Here is a 17,864-nt window from a genome sequence, read left to right as displayed (position 1 = left end):
AACGGAAGTATTCGGACCCCATTGAATCCAATACAAAAAGCTCTGTTTTCATCTCAACATTCCACAGTATTCTGGACATCTGTGTTGGTGAATCTTTTGCAATTTGTTTAATGAACAATGAAGACTGCAAAGAAGAAAGTTGTACGTGGGATCGGTGTATTAGCGGCGGACTACAGAAACACAACCAGGAGGACTTTGAGATGGACAGCAGACGCGCTAGCCGTCGACCTCACCTTGACTTCCTCCGTCTCCGGGCCGCCGACCGCATCTATGATCGGGTGAAGTCCTTCGTCGCTCCGTCGATCGCTGGAATGCAGGTGAGCACGGGTGTCGATGAGCAGATGAGGGCTGGCGTAGGTGGATAGCTAATGTTTTTAGCATAGCTCTGTGAGGTCCCGTTGCTAAGTTAGCTTCAATGGCGTCGTTAGCAACAGCATTGTTAAGCTTCGCCAGCCTGGAAAGCATTAACCGTGTAGTTACATGTCCATGGTTTAATAGTATTGTTGATTTTCTGTCTATCCTTCCAGTCAGGGGTTTATTTATTTTGTTTCTATCTGGATTTAAGCACGATGCTATCACGTTAGCTCCGTAGCTAAAGAGCTTCGCCGATGTATTGTCGTGGAGATAAAAGTCACTGTGAATGTCCATTTCGCGTTCTCGACTCTCATTTTCAAGAGGATATAGTATCCGAGGTGGTTTAAAATACAAATCCGTGATCCACAATAGATAAAGGAGAAAGTGTGGAATCCAATGAACCCTTGTACCTAAGTTACGGTCAGAGCGAAAAAAGATACATCCTGCACTGCACTCTAGTCCTTCACTCTCACGTTCCTCATCCACGAATCTTTCATCCTCGCTCAAATTAATGGGGTAATCGTCGCTTTCTCGGTCCGAATCGCTCTCGCTGTATTGTAAACAATGGGGAAATGTGAGGAGCCTTTCAACCTGTGACGTCACCCTACTTCCAGTACAGGCAAGGCTCTTTTTTATCAGCGACCAAAAGTTGCGAACTTTATCGTCGATGTTCTCTACTAAATCCTTTCAGCAAAAATATGGCAATATCACGAAATGATCAAGTATGACACATAGAATGGATCTGCTATCCCTGTTTAAATAAAAAAAATTCATTTCAATAGGCCTTTAAGTTCCACATTTTCTGCTTTGAGTCACGCCGACCTCACCTTCTCGGCTTCCGTCTGCTCCAATGTTTCAGCCTTTCTTCGTGCTCGCTTTTTGTTAGCAGCTGTTCATCCTCCGTATATTCAGGCTCAAAAAGATAATGTAGCCGTCTTCGTTGTCTGTTACTAAGTCTGCCATGATTAGAAAACACACGAAGGCACAACACACATTTGTTGCTGAAATTTGGAAGTGCGCCACAATGAAAACAGAAATACATGCGCTTAAAATGACCAAAATACGTTTAACATTGTGCATATTACATATTGTTATGAACGTGTCTTTTACTACATTATAATATACCGGTATACTTGCAGTGTGTATATAAAATGCGGATAGAGGGTTGGAGTTAGGGTTAGGGTTAGGGTAGGGTTAGGGCTAAAGAAGAAAAATGGTTAGGGTTAGGGAAGAGGGGGGGTGGGGGAATAGAAGGAAAATAAAGAAGAGACAGTCCATCGACAATCCAACGAGCTAGGGTCTCGTACATGCACATGCATCCTCCATTGTTGTCATTTCTAATACAAAATAGCGTTTAGTTCGAGTTTGTATCTGTCAGTAGACTCGATCGATATGGAAGTGCTAAAATCTACAAGACGGCTGACAGGAAAAAGAAGGCACAGTCGAAATGGAGGCAGGTAAAACTTCCCGACCTTAACTTCCCGTGGTAAATTTCCGGAAATTTACTGGAAGCTTTCCACCCCTTTGCAACCCTATTCAAGAGGTAGTCATTTGAAATGTTTTTTACTTCACAGGTGTCATAGTTTTGATGCCTTCAGTGACAATCTACAATATAAATAGTCATGAAAATAAAGAAAACGCATTGAAATGAGAAGGTGTGTCCAAACTTTTGGCCTGTACTGTATACCTCTAAACCTTCTGTTTTTCAGGACATTCAAGTTACCGGTATATATTCTCTACATCCCAAAAATCCCACGTCACTCTAATTCCCCTTTGAACCTGAGAATAACTCACGACTTTGGTTTAAATTCAGTTTGTAACTGTGCACGTGTTATTTTTTTTCCTTCAGAGTTACGACACAGAACTTTTGCTGCCGAAGGAAGGTTCATGTGTGCAAGTGCAGCCAGTGGTGGTGGTGAGGAGTGAGTCGGAGCCGTCTGCCATCAGCTTCATGGGAGCCTTACGTATACCGGTCAGTTCTACATACATGCAGGGTAGACTCTGGTTGCCAGCCGTCTCTTGAAAAAAATCGTATTGTATTTAGAGACATAGGGATGCGTCCTGTAATGAGCCTAAAAGGGACGCACTTTGTTCAATGTAACCGTGAGAATCAAAACTAACTTGTTAAATAGTGTTAATGAATGACAGGAAGTTTGATGTGAAATTTTACAACAAACCTATTCCCTAAAAAAGCAGAATGAACTCACTTACTTTCTGTTAATTCCACATGGTGTAATGGTACGCGCGTCTGCCTTTTGTGGCAAAGGGTGCGGGTTTGATATCCGGCCAGGTAGGACTGGACGATTATGGCGAAAATAATAATCACAATTATTTTGATTGATATTGTAATCACGACAAATAACACGATTATTCATTAATTTGAAAACCTGAGTATTTATTGTACCACCAAAACTCAACTTCAAATATAGCTTGAAAAAAATCCACAACAAGTAAAATAATAATAGTAGTGACAATAAATTGAAATAACAATAGCGATATAAAAACAATGAAATTAAGTTTTTCAGTTTGAATTGTTTTTAATTACGTTTTTTACCTTTTAAGTTTATTTTACCACCATAAAGGGACAAGCCTTAGAAAATGGATGGATGGTGTGTGTGCTTTTGTGTGAAATAAAATTTATTTATTGGTGCAATACATCTTTGGGCAATTTTGACCAGTATTTTAGGTCAAAGCATGGCATTTGTGCAAATGTATCAATAAGTACATAATGCTTGGTTTTTCGAAACCTTTATTTTGTTAGCGCAGTCAGACCGAAATGTGGAAGGGAGGAATTGTTATTTTCACAAACAAACGTTCAACATGTCACTTACATTTTTGTCAATTTCCCTGTTTAAAAACAGATTTTGTTATATTGGCAAAGTATGGGACTCCGTGCACGGTTACGTAAATGTCGTAATCAATTGACTTTACTTTTTTGTTGAGTTTAGTAATTATTGATTAGGCATACTAGCACTGTGTCAAATAAGTAGCAACCATGGTGAGATACCAAACTTCTAGTCAACGTGCTTTGTTTTCATTCATTCTCTCCTCATCTTTTTCAGCGTAACAAGCTCCAGTATTTGCATGCACGTTGATCGGCCCATTAATTGTTGTTTTTTATTACCATATTTTCATGATCGTGAGAAGCCATAATCAAAATCGAAATCAAAATGTATTTAATTGTCCAGCCCTATGACGAGAGTTGCGTCAGGAAGGCATACTGTACCTGTCAGCGAGGTATGTACTGATCAGAAATGCATTTTTGGCCTTTGATCCGATCCGGTTTTGAGTCCCAATCTGATACTTTGACAATAATAAATATTTTACAAAATAAAGTGGCTAGTAACGAAACCAAAGCAAAAATGTATATCGTCTATCATTTAAATAATTTGGGTTTTGCCCTTAAAGTCCTTCTATATCCATTGACTTATTTCCTGAGTTTGTAAACATTAATAAAAACGACGAAAGAAAACTATTTTGTGATCTAATCACTGTAGTATTTACCAGAAACTGATACTACACTTGGTATCGTTTCAATCAATATGTGTATCGCTCCGCTTATCCTGGTTCACATTCAAGAGCTCTAGCTTAGTGTGTCCTCTTACGGTTCTGTAGTGTAGCATTTGTAGCTAGTCATTGTCCTGTAGTCCTCCAGTGATAATGATAGACGTAAGAAACATACCTTGTTTTCTGCCATGGTGCTGTGTTAATTTCATTGACTAATCGTTTTCGTCTTAGTTTTCTCCAGACAAAAAAAGGACGGTAAAAAAACAAAAACACAGGTTTATTAAAACGTTGACAAAATTAACTGACATTTTTGTGAACTAATAAAAACGAGACAAAAATGTTGACAGAAATGAAATCCAAGCATATTTAATTTCATTTTGTAGATGGGTAAAACAAGTTGGGAATATATCCAATCAGAGCTCTTTAACTGCGTACAGATGAAGTTTTTCCTTGTTAGATAAGAAGTTTAATTTGTCACCGCCAAAACAAAAATGTATGGATTCAACATGTTCCACATCATAAGATGTGAACACCTGGGAGAAAGTGAAGATAGTGAAGTTAAGAGCTTAGATATATATTTTCGTCAAGACTATGACTAAAACTAAATTAAAACTGCAAAATTAACTTTGTTATGGAGGCAAGCATTAGTAAACTGTGGATGGACATTGGCTGCGCTAAGACGACGTGTTCTTTGCAGCTTGCTCTCATTTACAGTATTTTCCGAACTATAAGGCGCACTTAAAATCCTTTTTTTTTCCTCAAAACTCGACAGTGCACCTAATAACCCGGTGTCGGCGTATTAAACATACAAGTATTATTATGGTGTGTGTATAAGGTAAGACACATTATCTGGCGTTTTGTTTCGCAATATTATGCAAAAGCAACTTTTCTTACCTTCTGGTACCTGCTGATCTGTATTTGGGATCTGCATAAATCCTGAAAAATTGCGCGCGTCCGCCTTTGTAGTCCGTGCCGACAACGTGGTCGATAAGCTTCTTCTTTTTCTCTATCTTCCTGTTATGGGACATTCATCCTCCGGTGTTGCTATCTCTAATATGAATTAGTGTAAAGTTCTTACTTATATCTGTCAGTGAAAGCACTAAAACATACCGGTGTAGTGAGTTTACATTTATCACCCAAAGAACTTTAGTTTTTAGAGTTCCGGTCGCACGGTATTTCCGGCCTTGTTGTTGTTTCCGGATGAGGAGACACTGCTCCGTTATTGATTAAGTAAAGTCTGAATGTCATTAAAACAGTTACCTCCATCTTTTGACACTTCTTCCACTACAATAAAGATGACGGGGAGAAGACGCTGCCACATAAATAAGACCGCCCACAAAACGGCGCATCCGGAAGCGACTGTCAGAAAGCGTCTTGAAGATGATTTGTCAAACATAATCCATGCAACATTTTGACCAAAGAACCACCATTACATGTTATGTAGACCACAAGGAAGTGTTTTCGATTCAGGACAAAAATAATAATAATAATATGTCTCCTTTAATGCGCTCTACAATCCGGTGCGCCTTTTATATGAATATTACTTGAAAACAGACCATTCATCAGCAGTGCACCTTATAATCCGGTGAGCCCTATGGTCCGTAAAATACGGTACTAGCTGGTGTTTTGGCAAGACACGCACCCTCCTGAAATTCATACATCTTCTGCAACAAGGAGTATGGAAATGTAATTGTGTCTCCCTGAGCGTGCATCCTTTTTTGAAGGAATTTTTCCCGTGAGTACGATCTTTAGCATGTAAACACTGGGCCACAGCTGTGGTAAAGATCGGCCGGGCTCTGCAGCTCATCGTATGATCTCCGATCAGTTAATAAAGGCTAAAAATCGGCTCCTGATCTTATCAGATCCCATGATCGGAATCTGGATATGTCTATTATTGCATTTCAAAATATGTAACATTTTGCAGTAAAGTGGGAGAAAATACAAGGTTTTTATTTTTATATACTGTATTTCTCGGACCACAGGGCGCACCGGATGAACGGGTCTATTAAGGACTATATTTATACAAAAGGCGCACCGGATTTGTTTTTTTGATGTGTGTTTTGGTCACAATGTTGCTTAGATTGATTTACAGACCTTCTTCAGACCGCTTTCTGACCGTCTCTTCACTTTGACAGTGTCTTCTCCCCACCATCTTTGCTGTACCGCTAGTTTTTAGCGCTTCCATAGCAAGTCTACTGACAGATATAAATTAGAACTGTACGCTATGTTATATTAGACATGGCAACAGCGGAGGAGGAATGCTCCACAACAAGAGGAGGAAGAAAAAGAAGGAGCTTTGACTGTTAACTACGGCGCAGACTACATTGGCGGACATGCGCAAATTTTGGGGACTTATGCAGTTTCCAAATACACATCAGCAGGAACCAATATGGGACAAAAGTTGGTTTTGCATGATATCGCAAAATAAAATGCCAAGTAATATGTCTGCTAATAGGTGCCATTTCGGGGTCCTTATATACCCACCATTGTAATACCTGTATGTTGACGCACAGTATGTCAAGCAGTGCAGCTTCGTAGCTTACCAAAGTCGTTCTAAAACATTTTGACAGATATTTGAGCGCCGTGTATGATGTTCTATATTCTCAATGAAACATCAAAGTTTTGGGCTTGATTGCTTACGGGTACTTGCCAGGGTCATTTATTGAACAGGGAGTGTCAACCTGCAGTCCACACGTATCTGTAATGTGTGACTGCCATCTAATGGTCACACGTACCATTATCCCATGTACCAAATAAAATGGATTTGAGGTCGTTAAGCACAACCAAAATTAATACATACATTAAGTGCACCGGGTCGAACTTTTTTTAAAAATCAAAAGGATTTAAAGTGCGCTTTTTCTGTCCAAAAAATAAGGTATATTAAAGAAAAAGAGACCGGGAAAATGCAAAGAGAGAGGACAAAAAAGGATATCATGGGAAAAATGCCAAAGTAGGTTGTCAGGTATGCAGGAATGGCATCCAGTGTAATTATTCAACTCAATCATCAAGCGATTGTCTTGTTAGCCAAATCCTGACAGGAAATGGACACAATTAGATGATATTAATTTGATTCTGTTGCACAAAAAATGATTTTAACTTAGTTTTCAATTAATTTTAATTACTCCTAAATATGCATTTAATTTAATTCTGGTCCAAGTCAAATAGTGTGAAAATCAACACGCAAAAAAACCCAATTGAAGACAAGACAATCAAGTCCGACGGCCCTTCCAACAAGATGTCCCTTATTTCATTTTCAGGGGTTGGCAACCCTAATACAGACCCATCCTGATTTGGTACATGCTACTATTATTACCCTTCTTGGTCACCATCTGAACTCGTATATCCTCCTGAGAACTAGCATCCTCTGCAGTGGAAGATGTTTTTGGTCTATTTCTTTTGTTAAAGTTATACATTTTGGAAAGAAATAGCTCTGTTATACAAAACCTGAACATCCACTGCAAAGGATGCTGGCTCTCAGGAGCCTCTACTTTCTGAACCACTCTAATACCGAGAATAAAAGTTGTATTTTCCATGCAAATCGTTTTGTACACATCCAAATCACACCTATTTGCTGTCATCTCTGCAGGGTGTGATTGAGTTCTCTCTGTGTCTACTTTTTGCAAAGCTGGTCAGCTATACCTTCCTCTTCTGGCTCCCACTCTACATCACTAAAGCAGGTGAATTCCATTTAGATTTTCCAATTTATTGCCAAGGTGTGGCAAAAGGGAGCGAATGTGTTTTTATTGTTTTACTATTGTTATCAAAAATAATATACATTAAATAAAACAACCACACCAAACACACTGTAGCGCTAAACACAACAGCAATTAGGTGTGTCCTGATACAACTTTTTCACTTCCGATGCAATATCAATATTGGAACCTTGAGTATTGGCCGATACCGAAATATTAATCTGATACAATATCAGCATGAATCATACATCCTTTTATTATTTTGTAGTGAGGAATGTTAGAAAAGTTTTGATCAATTGAAATTAGTCAAACATAGAACATTGTTAGGTATGAAAAACACTAACCTATTTGTTATTAACTGCTTGGAATGGATTTACGCTGTCTTTAAGTTCAAGTGGAGTATAGTATGGCGACATCTAGTGGCCAAAATAGTTAAGTTAAGATCATGACGCAGTAAGTTAAATTTAGTTACTGGATTTTTTTCTAAAATGCTTCTGCCTTGTTGACTTTGTATCTGTAAGTAATATACATTTTATACTTGTTTTTATTGACAAATGTGCTGTTTTAGACCGCAAAAGTGTTCAATTAAAAACACTTATAATGTATGTGTAGCTTGTGTGTTATTGTGTGCTTAGCTGCTGTGTATCTGCTAGCTCGTAAGTAGCCTATAGCCTACCATCTTTAGCTTTTGTAAATGACGACTAAAATACGAGACAAGACCAAACTTGTGTGCTTATTAGAAGAAATGTAGATGTTAACTGGCTGCCCAGCTTTGTAGAAGTAAACGTGCTGCTTGTATCGGATATTTTACACACAAGCTGAAATCAACCCATCCTTTTTTTTTTGCTCATATTTGTCCAAATATTGGATCGGGACACCCCGACTAGCAACACAAAACATTAAGCACCAATCACAGTAACGGCCAGCGAGGTACCGTCACTAACCCAGGAATTCTGAAAATCAACATTACATCCCAAGCTGTTAGTTTTTTGTACATTGTCTTTGTTCTGTATTGCTGCTGGTTTTGCTTTGCTAATTATGACATTTGTTTGTGTATTTTATATTATATTGCTGAATTCACTACTTGGTTAGCATTTTATTTACATTATTTAAGAATTTTAAATCCTGTATTGTCCACAAGCTCATCAAGTTGTGATTAGGATTGTATCAGATAATGATACATGAAGATTGGAGTAATGCGCCTTCTTAAATTTGGTCTATTTGTTTACTAGCAAATTCTGTATACTAACTGTTAGAGGTGGGGGTAATAATCGATTTTTAGATGCATCGCAATTCGGACAGGGACAAATATACAATCAATTAGTAAACGTCAATAATCAATATATTTATTGTAAATTAAGTAATACAGACAGTTCTAAAATTTGGCTGAGTGCAGTGAGTCACCTCATCAAGTTGCAATTGATAAACACTTGTTTCGTCAAACGAAAATAAATGTAAAACTTGATTAATATACAGAAATTAATTGATTTTTTTATCTATTTTAATCGCAATCGAATCTTGAGGTTCCCAAAGATTCCCCCCTCTACTAACTATATTGTGAAGCATGTAATATCAACACCATATCATAACGGGGTTGAAGGTACAGTATGAAGATGACAGCGGGTGATTCTGTCCACTCCCTGAGAAAAGCCAATTGCGCCACCTGCTGCTATCATCATAATGCTTTAATAGGATTGTAACTGTGTCTTTGTCTGTCAGCCCACCTGGATGCCAAGAAGGCTGGAGATCTTTCCACCCTGTTTGACGTTGGAGGCATAATAGGTATGATCCGAAGAGACCAAGTGAAAATGGGTGTGCACTGTGATTTCCAATCATTTCTTATGTGTGTTAGGTTCATTGCCGCCCTGGTTATACAGTATCTATACATTTTATGCAACTGCATATCCTCATGTGGATTTGTAGGGGGAATGGCTATCATCATTGAGAAACATTCATGTGGAGTTATGTGGCCTTAAGGCGGATTTATACAAAAACATGAAACTTCCACAGGTAGATTGGGTTGTTTGTACGAAGATGACACTTGTTAAAAGTGGCGTCCAACTATGTACACGTTTAAGATATATCATTGTATTGAAAAGCTTGCTGGTAAAGGGTTAGCCCGAATTCCCACTGAATGCGAAATGGCCCCTTAACTGCACCTGCACAGCGGCGCACTTTTTCCTTTTTTATTCAAGTCAATGTGTCCATTTCCACCGTTGCACGGCGCAGCCGTAACAGAACGGTAGTGGGGATTGCCGGACTGTGGATGGCGGTGCTGTTCCGTGGCGGGTTTGTTCAGCTGCCATTCTGCATCCAGTGGAAATCCAGGGTTAGATATTTATACTGTCGACAGTAGATGTGAAAACTTACATGGGCCATTGCACTGAATCGGTGCCATTTGTGTCCCCTGTAAATAAAATGTATTAATGCACGATTAGATTACCAATAAATACATTGATATGTTTGAATGTCAGATAACAAGTATCTGCCAATCACGTTTTTAAGGGTTGTTTAATTCTCTTAACGGTACTAATTCTCTGTTAACAACAAATTATATTTACATATGTATTTTGGTAATCTACTCTAAATTTCAAGTACTGTTTGCCTTTGTCAGAGAGCCGTTTGATCCATGTGTACGTGAATTTTCTAAAATCCATTCCAATGTTAACAAAATATCCATCCACACCAAAACAGAAGTTTAAAAAATATCTGTTCACATAAAGACATTTTCACTGGCTGTCATGTGCATCTTGGCCAAACAGAAGCCTGAAAAAGTCACCAAAGCTGACTTAGTTGCACTGTATAACACCTCTGTTCATCAATACAGTGACATATTAGTATCAGATATGATATTATATCATGTGCGGTATCTTTAAGGTCAGCGCTCATTTACACAAAGCCTAGAAAACGTTTGATTAATCGTATAAAATATATTTATTTTAATATACTATATGATAATATACTACTTTAATTCCTGCCCTGCATAACAATTTGAAACCAACACTCGTAAGTCAGAAGCTTAATTATTTGTGTCCTGTTGTTAATTAAGTGAAATAGTCGCACATTTCTTGTGACACCAGCCAAAAAGCTAGATTTTACCGTCCATACACAAAAGCTTAAGACTGAGATTTTAGAAATCTTCAACCCGGCCTTTAATTTTCTAGTTTTACCCCTTTCATGCACTATTATGATAATGTAATATTTTCTTAATTGTTGTTATTTACAAAACAAACATTTTTTAACACTATAATACATGTTTTGAATACATGTTAACAATGTGTTCACATACTGTATTTTAACATATCCCAATTCTGATAAATGCATTGCAAAAATATTGAGCCTCCTGACATAAAAAATCAATTAAAAAACACCAATATCATGATAAAACTAATACCCACAAATGATTGCCATATCCTAATAAAACAACATTTACATTTTGATAACAAATAATTGATTTAGATGAAGTATTTTTAAAACAACAAAGTTGCAGCAATATATAATGTATAATAGAAACTGCAACCAAAATATAACCAGCAATGCATGATGTCTTAGTGGACACATAATTAGTCACCATTTCCTTCAATCACAAAATCAGTACTTAGCAATTATAATAATTATATGACTGGTTTGGAGTTACTTGATGTCCCCATACTTGTATACCTGCAAGGGTGTCCTAGAATAAAAAGAATGGACAGATACTCCTCCCCTGCTCTGTACCTCTACGCTCTTGTCTGCCATCTTGTTTTTGATGAGTTTGTTTGCACTTACAAAAGCTTAACAATGGGTGGCAGTGTATGGCATGACAAACGAGCGTCCACTGTCCAGACTAATTTTTGAATAGCTGTCGACTGTAGGGAGCACTATACACGAAAGGGTTAAAGACAAAAACCTATGTTTGCATTTGGACAGAAGCCCAGAATATATATGTCCCACGCTTAGGTGGAAATATGTCTACAGTAAAAATATCCATGTTTGTGTGGACATAGTCATAGATATTTGGAGTCATCAATGAAAGTGGTTTTCCTTTCTATTGTTATGCGCGTCAAAGAATAAATCTATCAGTGAGTTTTCATTAGTGACTAAAATCATTTTAGTCATCTGTGTGTGCGTGTGTGCGTGTGTCTCGTGCAGGAGGAATATTTGCAGGAGTAATCTCTGATAAACTGGGGAAGAGAGCCACCACCTGTGCAGTCATGCTGCTGCTTGCTGCTCCTACAGTATGTTCTCTTTCTTTCTTTTTACGCCACCAGCTCCAATTTAGCCTGCCCCATTTGGATTGTGTGGTGGTGCTAGAATTTTCAAATTATAATTTGTTAGAGGGCAGGACTGACTCATTAACTGATGATGCTCCAGGTGTAAAACACATCTTCTTTCCAATGTGCTACACCAGGGGTGTCAAACTCAAATACAGAGTGGGCCAAAATTTAAAACTGAACAAAGCCGTGGGCCAAGGTTGAACAAATTAACCTTTTAATAGGGACCCAAACAAGTTTTGCATTGAATATTGAACAAGCAAGGCTTATATAACTTTATAGTGACATGCAAAATCGAGTTTCAAATAATAATAATAATAATTAAAAAATATCAATGGCATATCAAATACAATTTAAATAAAAATTGAATGCCTCTTTTCTATTTGCAGCCTTCTGAGGTAAATATCAACATTAACTTTTTCCACAGGCTAATGAATTTGAAAATAAAATAACAATGAATAAACCAACCATTCAGGACTTTAAACTGCTCAGTTTGCAACACACTGATCTAATCTGATGTGCCCAAGCCAGATACGTGGCATCTTTTCTTGGATGCTAGTTCATTAATGTCGGGGCTCAGGCTTTGAGCTGAGGCAACCTTCATTATCGAACAAAGGTGTTCATCAGTCATTATATCTCGTAGTCCACCCGGACCACAGTCTTGGGGGTGTGCCTTAAAGGCACTGCCTTTAACGTCCTCTACGAGCTGTCGTCACGTCCGCTTTTCATCCATTTTAACAACGTGCCGGCCCAGTCACAAGATATGTGCGGCTTCTGTACGCACACACGTGAATGCAACGCACACTTGATCAACAGCGATACACGTTACACTGAGGGTAGCCGTATAAACAACTTTAACACTGTTAGAAATATACGCCACACTGTGAATCCACACCAAACAAGAATGACAAACACATTTCGGGAGAACATTCGCACCGTAACACAACATAAACACAACAGAACAAATACCCAGAAGCCTTTGCAGTACTAACTTTTCCGGGACACCTTGTTGAATGTGAGTTAATCAGTGCACCCAGTCTTCAGAGCCCCAAAACACTACTGTAAAATAACACTAAGGCCATTAAACTACCGGTACATCAATTAGGTTTAAGTAGCACACCTATACTGCACAGCTGTTGTAGTGTGCTTTGCTTATCATAATTTATGGAAGTTATTTTTCTGTCAGCAATATTATATACATTATTATTATGAGTTTTATTTCATCATCAATCATATGGTGTTATTTTGCAACTTCAGTGTGAAATTAACTTTCCCGCGCTGCGGTCGCATAATGGCAATTTTTTAAATTTATTTTATTTTAAATGTTATTATTTTTTAACTGTCTATTTTGATGATTAACACGCGAAGTCCCAGAGAAGGGTCAATTGACATGTTTACCTAGAAAACACACAAGAGGGTCATTTGACCCCTAGTCCCCCCTGTGGACACTCCTTTTGTTATGAAAATGTGGCTGTTAGTGGCACACGGCAGGGGGCCACTTGAGCCTGTGTGGGGGAGGGGACCTTACAGCTCAAGCTTTAGTTCTGAGGTAGGTTGTGTGTGTTTTTGCAAGGATCAACAGAATGAAGGGATCAACACTCTGACATTTATTGTTAAAAAAAATACAAAACAAAACATATTTACAAAGAATGAAAAAGCAACTGTTTTCCCAGTTTTGGTGTGGAGGGTTGTTGCAGAAGCAATTGTTATTTTTGTGTGCCAAAAATAGTTTAAAAAAAAAAATTTACAAAGAAAAAAGCATATTTACAAAGAATGAAAAACCATGTCCATGTAAACGTGACTGACATACATTTGAGCAGTCACTCACAATCCTGGCACTGCCATTGCTCCTTTCGGCATTTCCCACATGTATAATTTTTCTGTCTACCTAGACAAACTGCCCCTAACAGCCTCATCACCATAACAAAATGAGTGATTAGTGTATTCGGGAAAAGCGTCGGGCCAAATGACCCCTCTCTGGGTCTTCTAGGTAGACAGAAAAATGCTGGGACTTCTAGTGTTAATGATGACGCTTATGATGAGCGTCATCATTAATCATCAAAATAGACAGCTAAAAAATAAATAGTATAAATTAGCAGAAACAGGCGAAAATAATGTTTTGGGAAGTCACGTCAATCAATGTTCCACTACAGATCGCCAACACGCTTTTTAGAGCAGACATTGAAAAAAATGTCCCCAAAGCTGCGGGAGACATCTTCTTTCATAATCTTCTCCGTGATTCAGAAAATGTTGACTTTGATTGCACAGAATCCTTGAATTTGCAACAAATGTGCCTCCACTGAGACGGCTAGAATTGAAGCATGTTTACTTACGGGTTTATTTCCGTAAACACTGCAGGACGTTTGACGTCATGACGCCATATCTGTATTTGGGTCAGTTTGCATTCAGATCGGTGTTTGGACAAATTTTTTGTAATGTGAACGACTACATAAAAAGATCAGGTTTGACAAAAAAAATCAGAATTGGACAACCTACCCTGCAGTGTTGTGAACGCACTGAACGTAGCCTTAATGCTGCTGCGGTCTGGCTCGACCTTGCTAATGTAACAGTGAAAACGTGGTCTGGATTTTCAGTGGAGTAATGCAGGCTTTACTGATGGAACGGATTAGACTGGAAAATAAGCACTGACAAAGGGTCTTCAAATTATTTATAATCATAGTGAGTAATGACAGGTTATATTTAAAAAAAATCACTCTAAGCCTGGGCCCCTAGAGAGTGGGGTCCAGACTGAGGCCAAGGAAAAAAACAACCTCATAGCTATAGCACACATATTGGTTGATTGATTGAAGCTTTTATTAGTAGATTGCACAGTACAGTACATATTCCGTACAATTGACCACTAAATGGTAACACCCGAATAAGTTTTTCAACTTGTTTAAGTCGGGGTCCACGTAAACATGTGTGTAAGAGGGAAACATCAAAGAACACAAAGGACGTTAAAGACATTAAAAGAGCAGAGCTGATGCAACCAGCCACTTCTACACACAGCCACAAAAGTGAAACAACAGCAAATAATATACAAAATAAACATATACACTGTGGTTGGCCTCTGTGGTGTTCCACGCCATCGTCTGCTGGGGTGCGGGGAGCATGGCCAGAGACAGGAGCAGACCCAACAAAGCAACCTCGGCCAGTGTCCAGTCCGCACGGGTGAGCAAGGATGCGTCTAAGGAGACCGAGGTGTACGATACCTGCAGATTCAGCCAAGACACTGTGAAGCTTGTCCGTCCCAGCTTCGCAGCCCTGTCTCTTCATCCGCATCTCCTCCAGTCTCTCCAAACGGACTCTGGTTTGACAGAGACCCAGTAGCTGGTCTCCATGGCCAAAAGGCTCCCGGGAGGCAGATCCAGAAGTTCACAAAAAAGCACCGCAGAACTCACGAAAGTGCCACCCCTTGTCGCACAGTTCCAAAGGGTCCCGAACCAAAAGGCAAAAAAAAACACATGAAAACAAGAGGGAAACATCAGGAACACAAAAGGATGACACAAGAGCACAGAGCTCCTGCCAACAGCAGCCACTACAGGGGTGCCATCTTGGGGGGGGGGGGGAAACCTTGAACAAAAGTGTTTTTTTCGGTCAACATTTTTAAAGGACCCTTGTTCCCTCAAAGATTTTAGCCAGGAACACCAAGTGGAGGAGTTCAAGTACCTCAGAGTCTTGTTCACGAGAAAGGGAAGAGTGGATCGTGAGATCGACAGGCGGATCGGTGCGGCATCTGCACGGATGTGGACCCCGTATCAATCCATCGTGGTGAATACGGAGCTAAGCCAGTTAATCTACGTTCCTATCCTCAGCTATGGGGTCATGATCTTTGAGTTATGACCGAAAAGACAAGATCACCGGGAAAACCCAGAAATTCTTGGGGAGACTACGTCTCCCAGCTGGTCTTGGAACGCCTCGGATCCCCTGGGAGGAGCTGGATGACGTGACTGGGGAGAGGGAAGTCTGGGCTTCTCTGCTTAGGCTGCTGCCCTTGAGTCTTGACCTCGGATAAGTGGAAGAAGATGGATGGATGGACATTTGTTGTAGCAGTGCTTTTTGTGCAAAGTTCCTGTGACTGGGAAGCTCATATACAACAAGTTAGTTTTTTCTGGCAGATTTTTTAATACATTTTTTTAATACCATTGCAACTCGGGACATATCTATTTAAACAAAGTTTGGATTTTTGGCATAAGTTTCTTCGCCACCATCTTCAAGTGCATCCATCTCTCTCGCGTTGTTGATTTGACAGAATCATGTCAATTTCATCTCACCACGCTGCTGTCATGAGCGCTTATTTCCTCGAGTGTTGCCGAGGTTTGAGTCAAACACCCGATCGCTGTATTAGTGGTAATACTGCTGAGGATTATTTTTTCATTGAGAGCAAAACAAAATATGTGATATATCGGCAAAAACGGGAAGATTAACAGGTATGATTCACACACTCAACTGACGGTAGTCAGAGGGGGGGGCTCCTCAACCTTTGTTTCAGACCATAGAAAACACCAAAAAAAAGATAGCAAAAAGGATTATTTTAATCTAATTGTGGCATATGCATAATAACACAGACGTGCAACATGCAGGGACATAAATGCTAATAAAAGCCGCTTTTTTTACGCAGAGTCTGAATCGATCGGCGTAACCTTCATCAGCAGCATAAAGTTTCTGACTCGTGACTGTATGGCACAGAATTTGTGTGACTGGTGTCTCGTCTATATGTAGCTTGTTCAGTGTCTACTTTATATGGAGCAAATATCATAGTTAGAAATTCATAACATTGTGTCATATCATGAAAAATAATGATTCACAACTTCACTATGCTGTTGATTCAGAGACGAGTAATATTATCTAAATGTGCATTTTGCTTGTCATGTTTTTTATTACAGCTGTATGGTTTCTCGATGATCAGCGAGCTTGGTCTTGGGCCAACCATTGGTAAGAGCCAGAATTTGTAAATATTAATTATCCAATACAATTACTGATTCCAATGCGATACCAAACAAAGATTCAAAGGACACACCGTAAATTCCCTGCCAACCAGTGGGACAATAGAACCAAACAAAGCACGCTCAGTCAGACAAACTGAACACGCAGCTGCAATGGACGACCCACCATGTCCGTAAGGAGAAGGAGAGAATCATTATTTAGCAGCTTAAAACATTTCTGAAATCCTGGGCGCCACAGGTCTTCCAAGTCACCCAACCGGCCTGTCACAAGGTAGCAAAGTCATGTGTTTGGACGATGCACAAGTACTGAGGCACAAGTACAAAAAGGCCGTTTACTAAAATGTATACATTGATGTCAAGAGGAGAACTCAATGTGACTGAGACAAAGGTCACAGGACCAAATCACAAACAAAAATTAAGGCTAAGGGGCAAAGCCACACTGACAAAGCAGGAACAAAGTACTTACAAAGAACAAAATGGGTCAGGAACAAGTATTGCATGAAACCAACAACCAGAACTGAGACATAGAGTACATGGTTAGACCTAAAAGACAATCGGATGTCTGACTGTTGCCAAGGCAAGGTGTAGGAAGGTCAAATTAATTTGATGCATGAAAGTGAACCTGTAACCATGTGACTGCAATCCCTGGAGTCAGTAGCATTATATCAAATTAATCACACTAATTCTCTTTCTATCTGACTGCGAATCCCGGCCCATTTACGATAGGAGTGGCATGAAAGATCAGTGTTTTACTCATACAACTCTGTTTACATCCATAAACAATCAGTGAACATGTAACCCTGTGACAACACTACAGCAACTTAGTCATGAAAAAAGGTGAATTGGCACCCAACAGGAAGGTCCAAGACAACAGAAGGTAACAACGTGCCTCTTTCTGAGGCCACCCAGAAGACTAGTCTAGACGGTTTCTGGATTTCATCCAAAGCTGTTTCAGCAGATTGACAAATCTTTTACCTGTGCACTATCCCCCTGAATCACCATATCCATTACCTGGGTCATATCAGGTTAGTTGGACTTTTAGACTTCAGGTCCCAAATAAGTCCCTCCAAATACAGTACAACAGCAGTAGTGCATTAGTATTTGCCAATCAA

General features: G+C 39.2%; 1 protein-coding gene across 3 annotated transcripts in view; it reads left to right on the top strand.

The window, feature by feature from the left end:
- The window catches only part of slc37a1 (solute carrier family 37 member 1), a 98,825-nt gene that overhangs the window by 57,541 nt on the left and 23,420 nt on the right, over positions 1 to 17,864 (top strand). For 2 of the 3 annotated variants that reach the window (XM_062067741.1, XM_062067739.1), the window contains 5 exons: positions 2,204 to 2,326; positions 7,448 to 7,538; positions 9,273 to 9,335; positions 11,685 to 11,770; positions 16,693 to 16,741. In XM_062067741.1, the coding sequence (XP_061923725.1) occupies positions 2,204 to 2,326; positions 7,448 to 7,538; positions 9,273 to 9,335; positions 11,685 to 11,770; positions 16,693 to 16,741 (412 nt within the window). The remainder of the gene's footprint in view (positions 1 to 2,203; positions 2,327 to 7,447; positions 7,539 to 9,272; positions 9,336 to 11,684; positions 11,771 to 16,692; positions 16,742 to 17,864) is intronic. The other variant, XM_062067740.1, reaches the window with a different exon arrangement.

Source organism: Entelurus aequoreus, linkage group LG13 (genome assembly GCF_033978785.1).
Source record: "Entelurus aequoreus isolate RoL-2023_Sb linkage group LG13, RoL_Eaeq_v1.1, whole genome shotgun sequence".
NCBI classification, from domain to species: domain Eukaryota; kingdom Metazoa; phylum Chordata; class Actinopteri; order Syngnathiformes; family Syngnathidae; genus Entelurus; species Entelurus aequoreus.
This window is presented reverse-complemented; position numbering and strand designations above follow the sequence as displayed.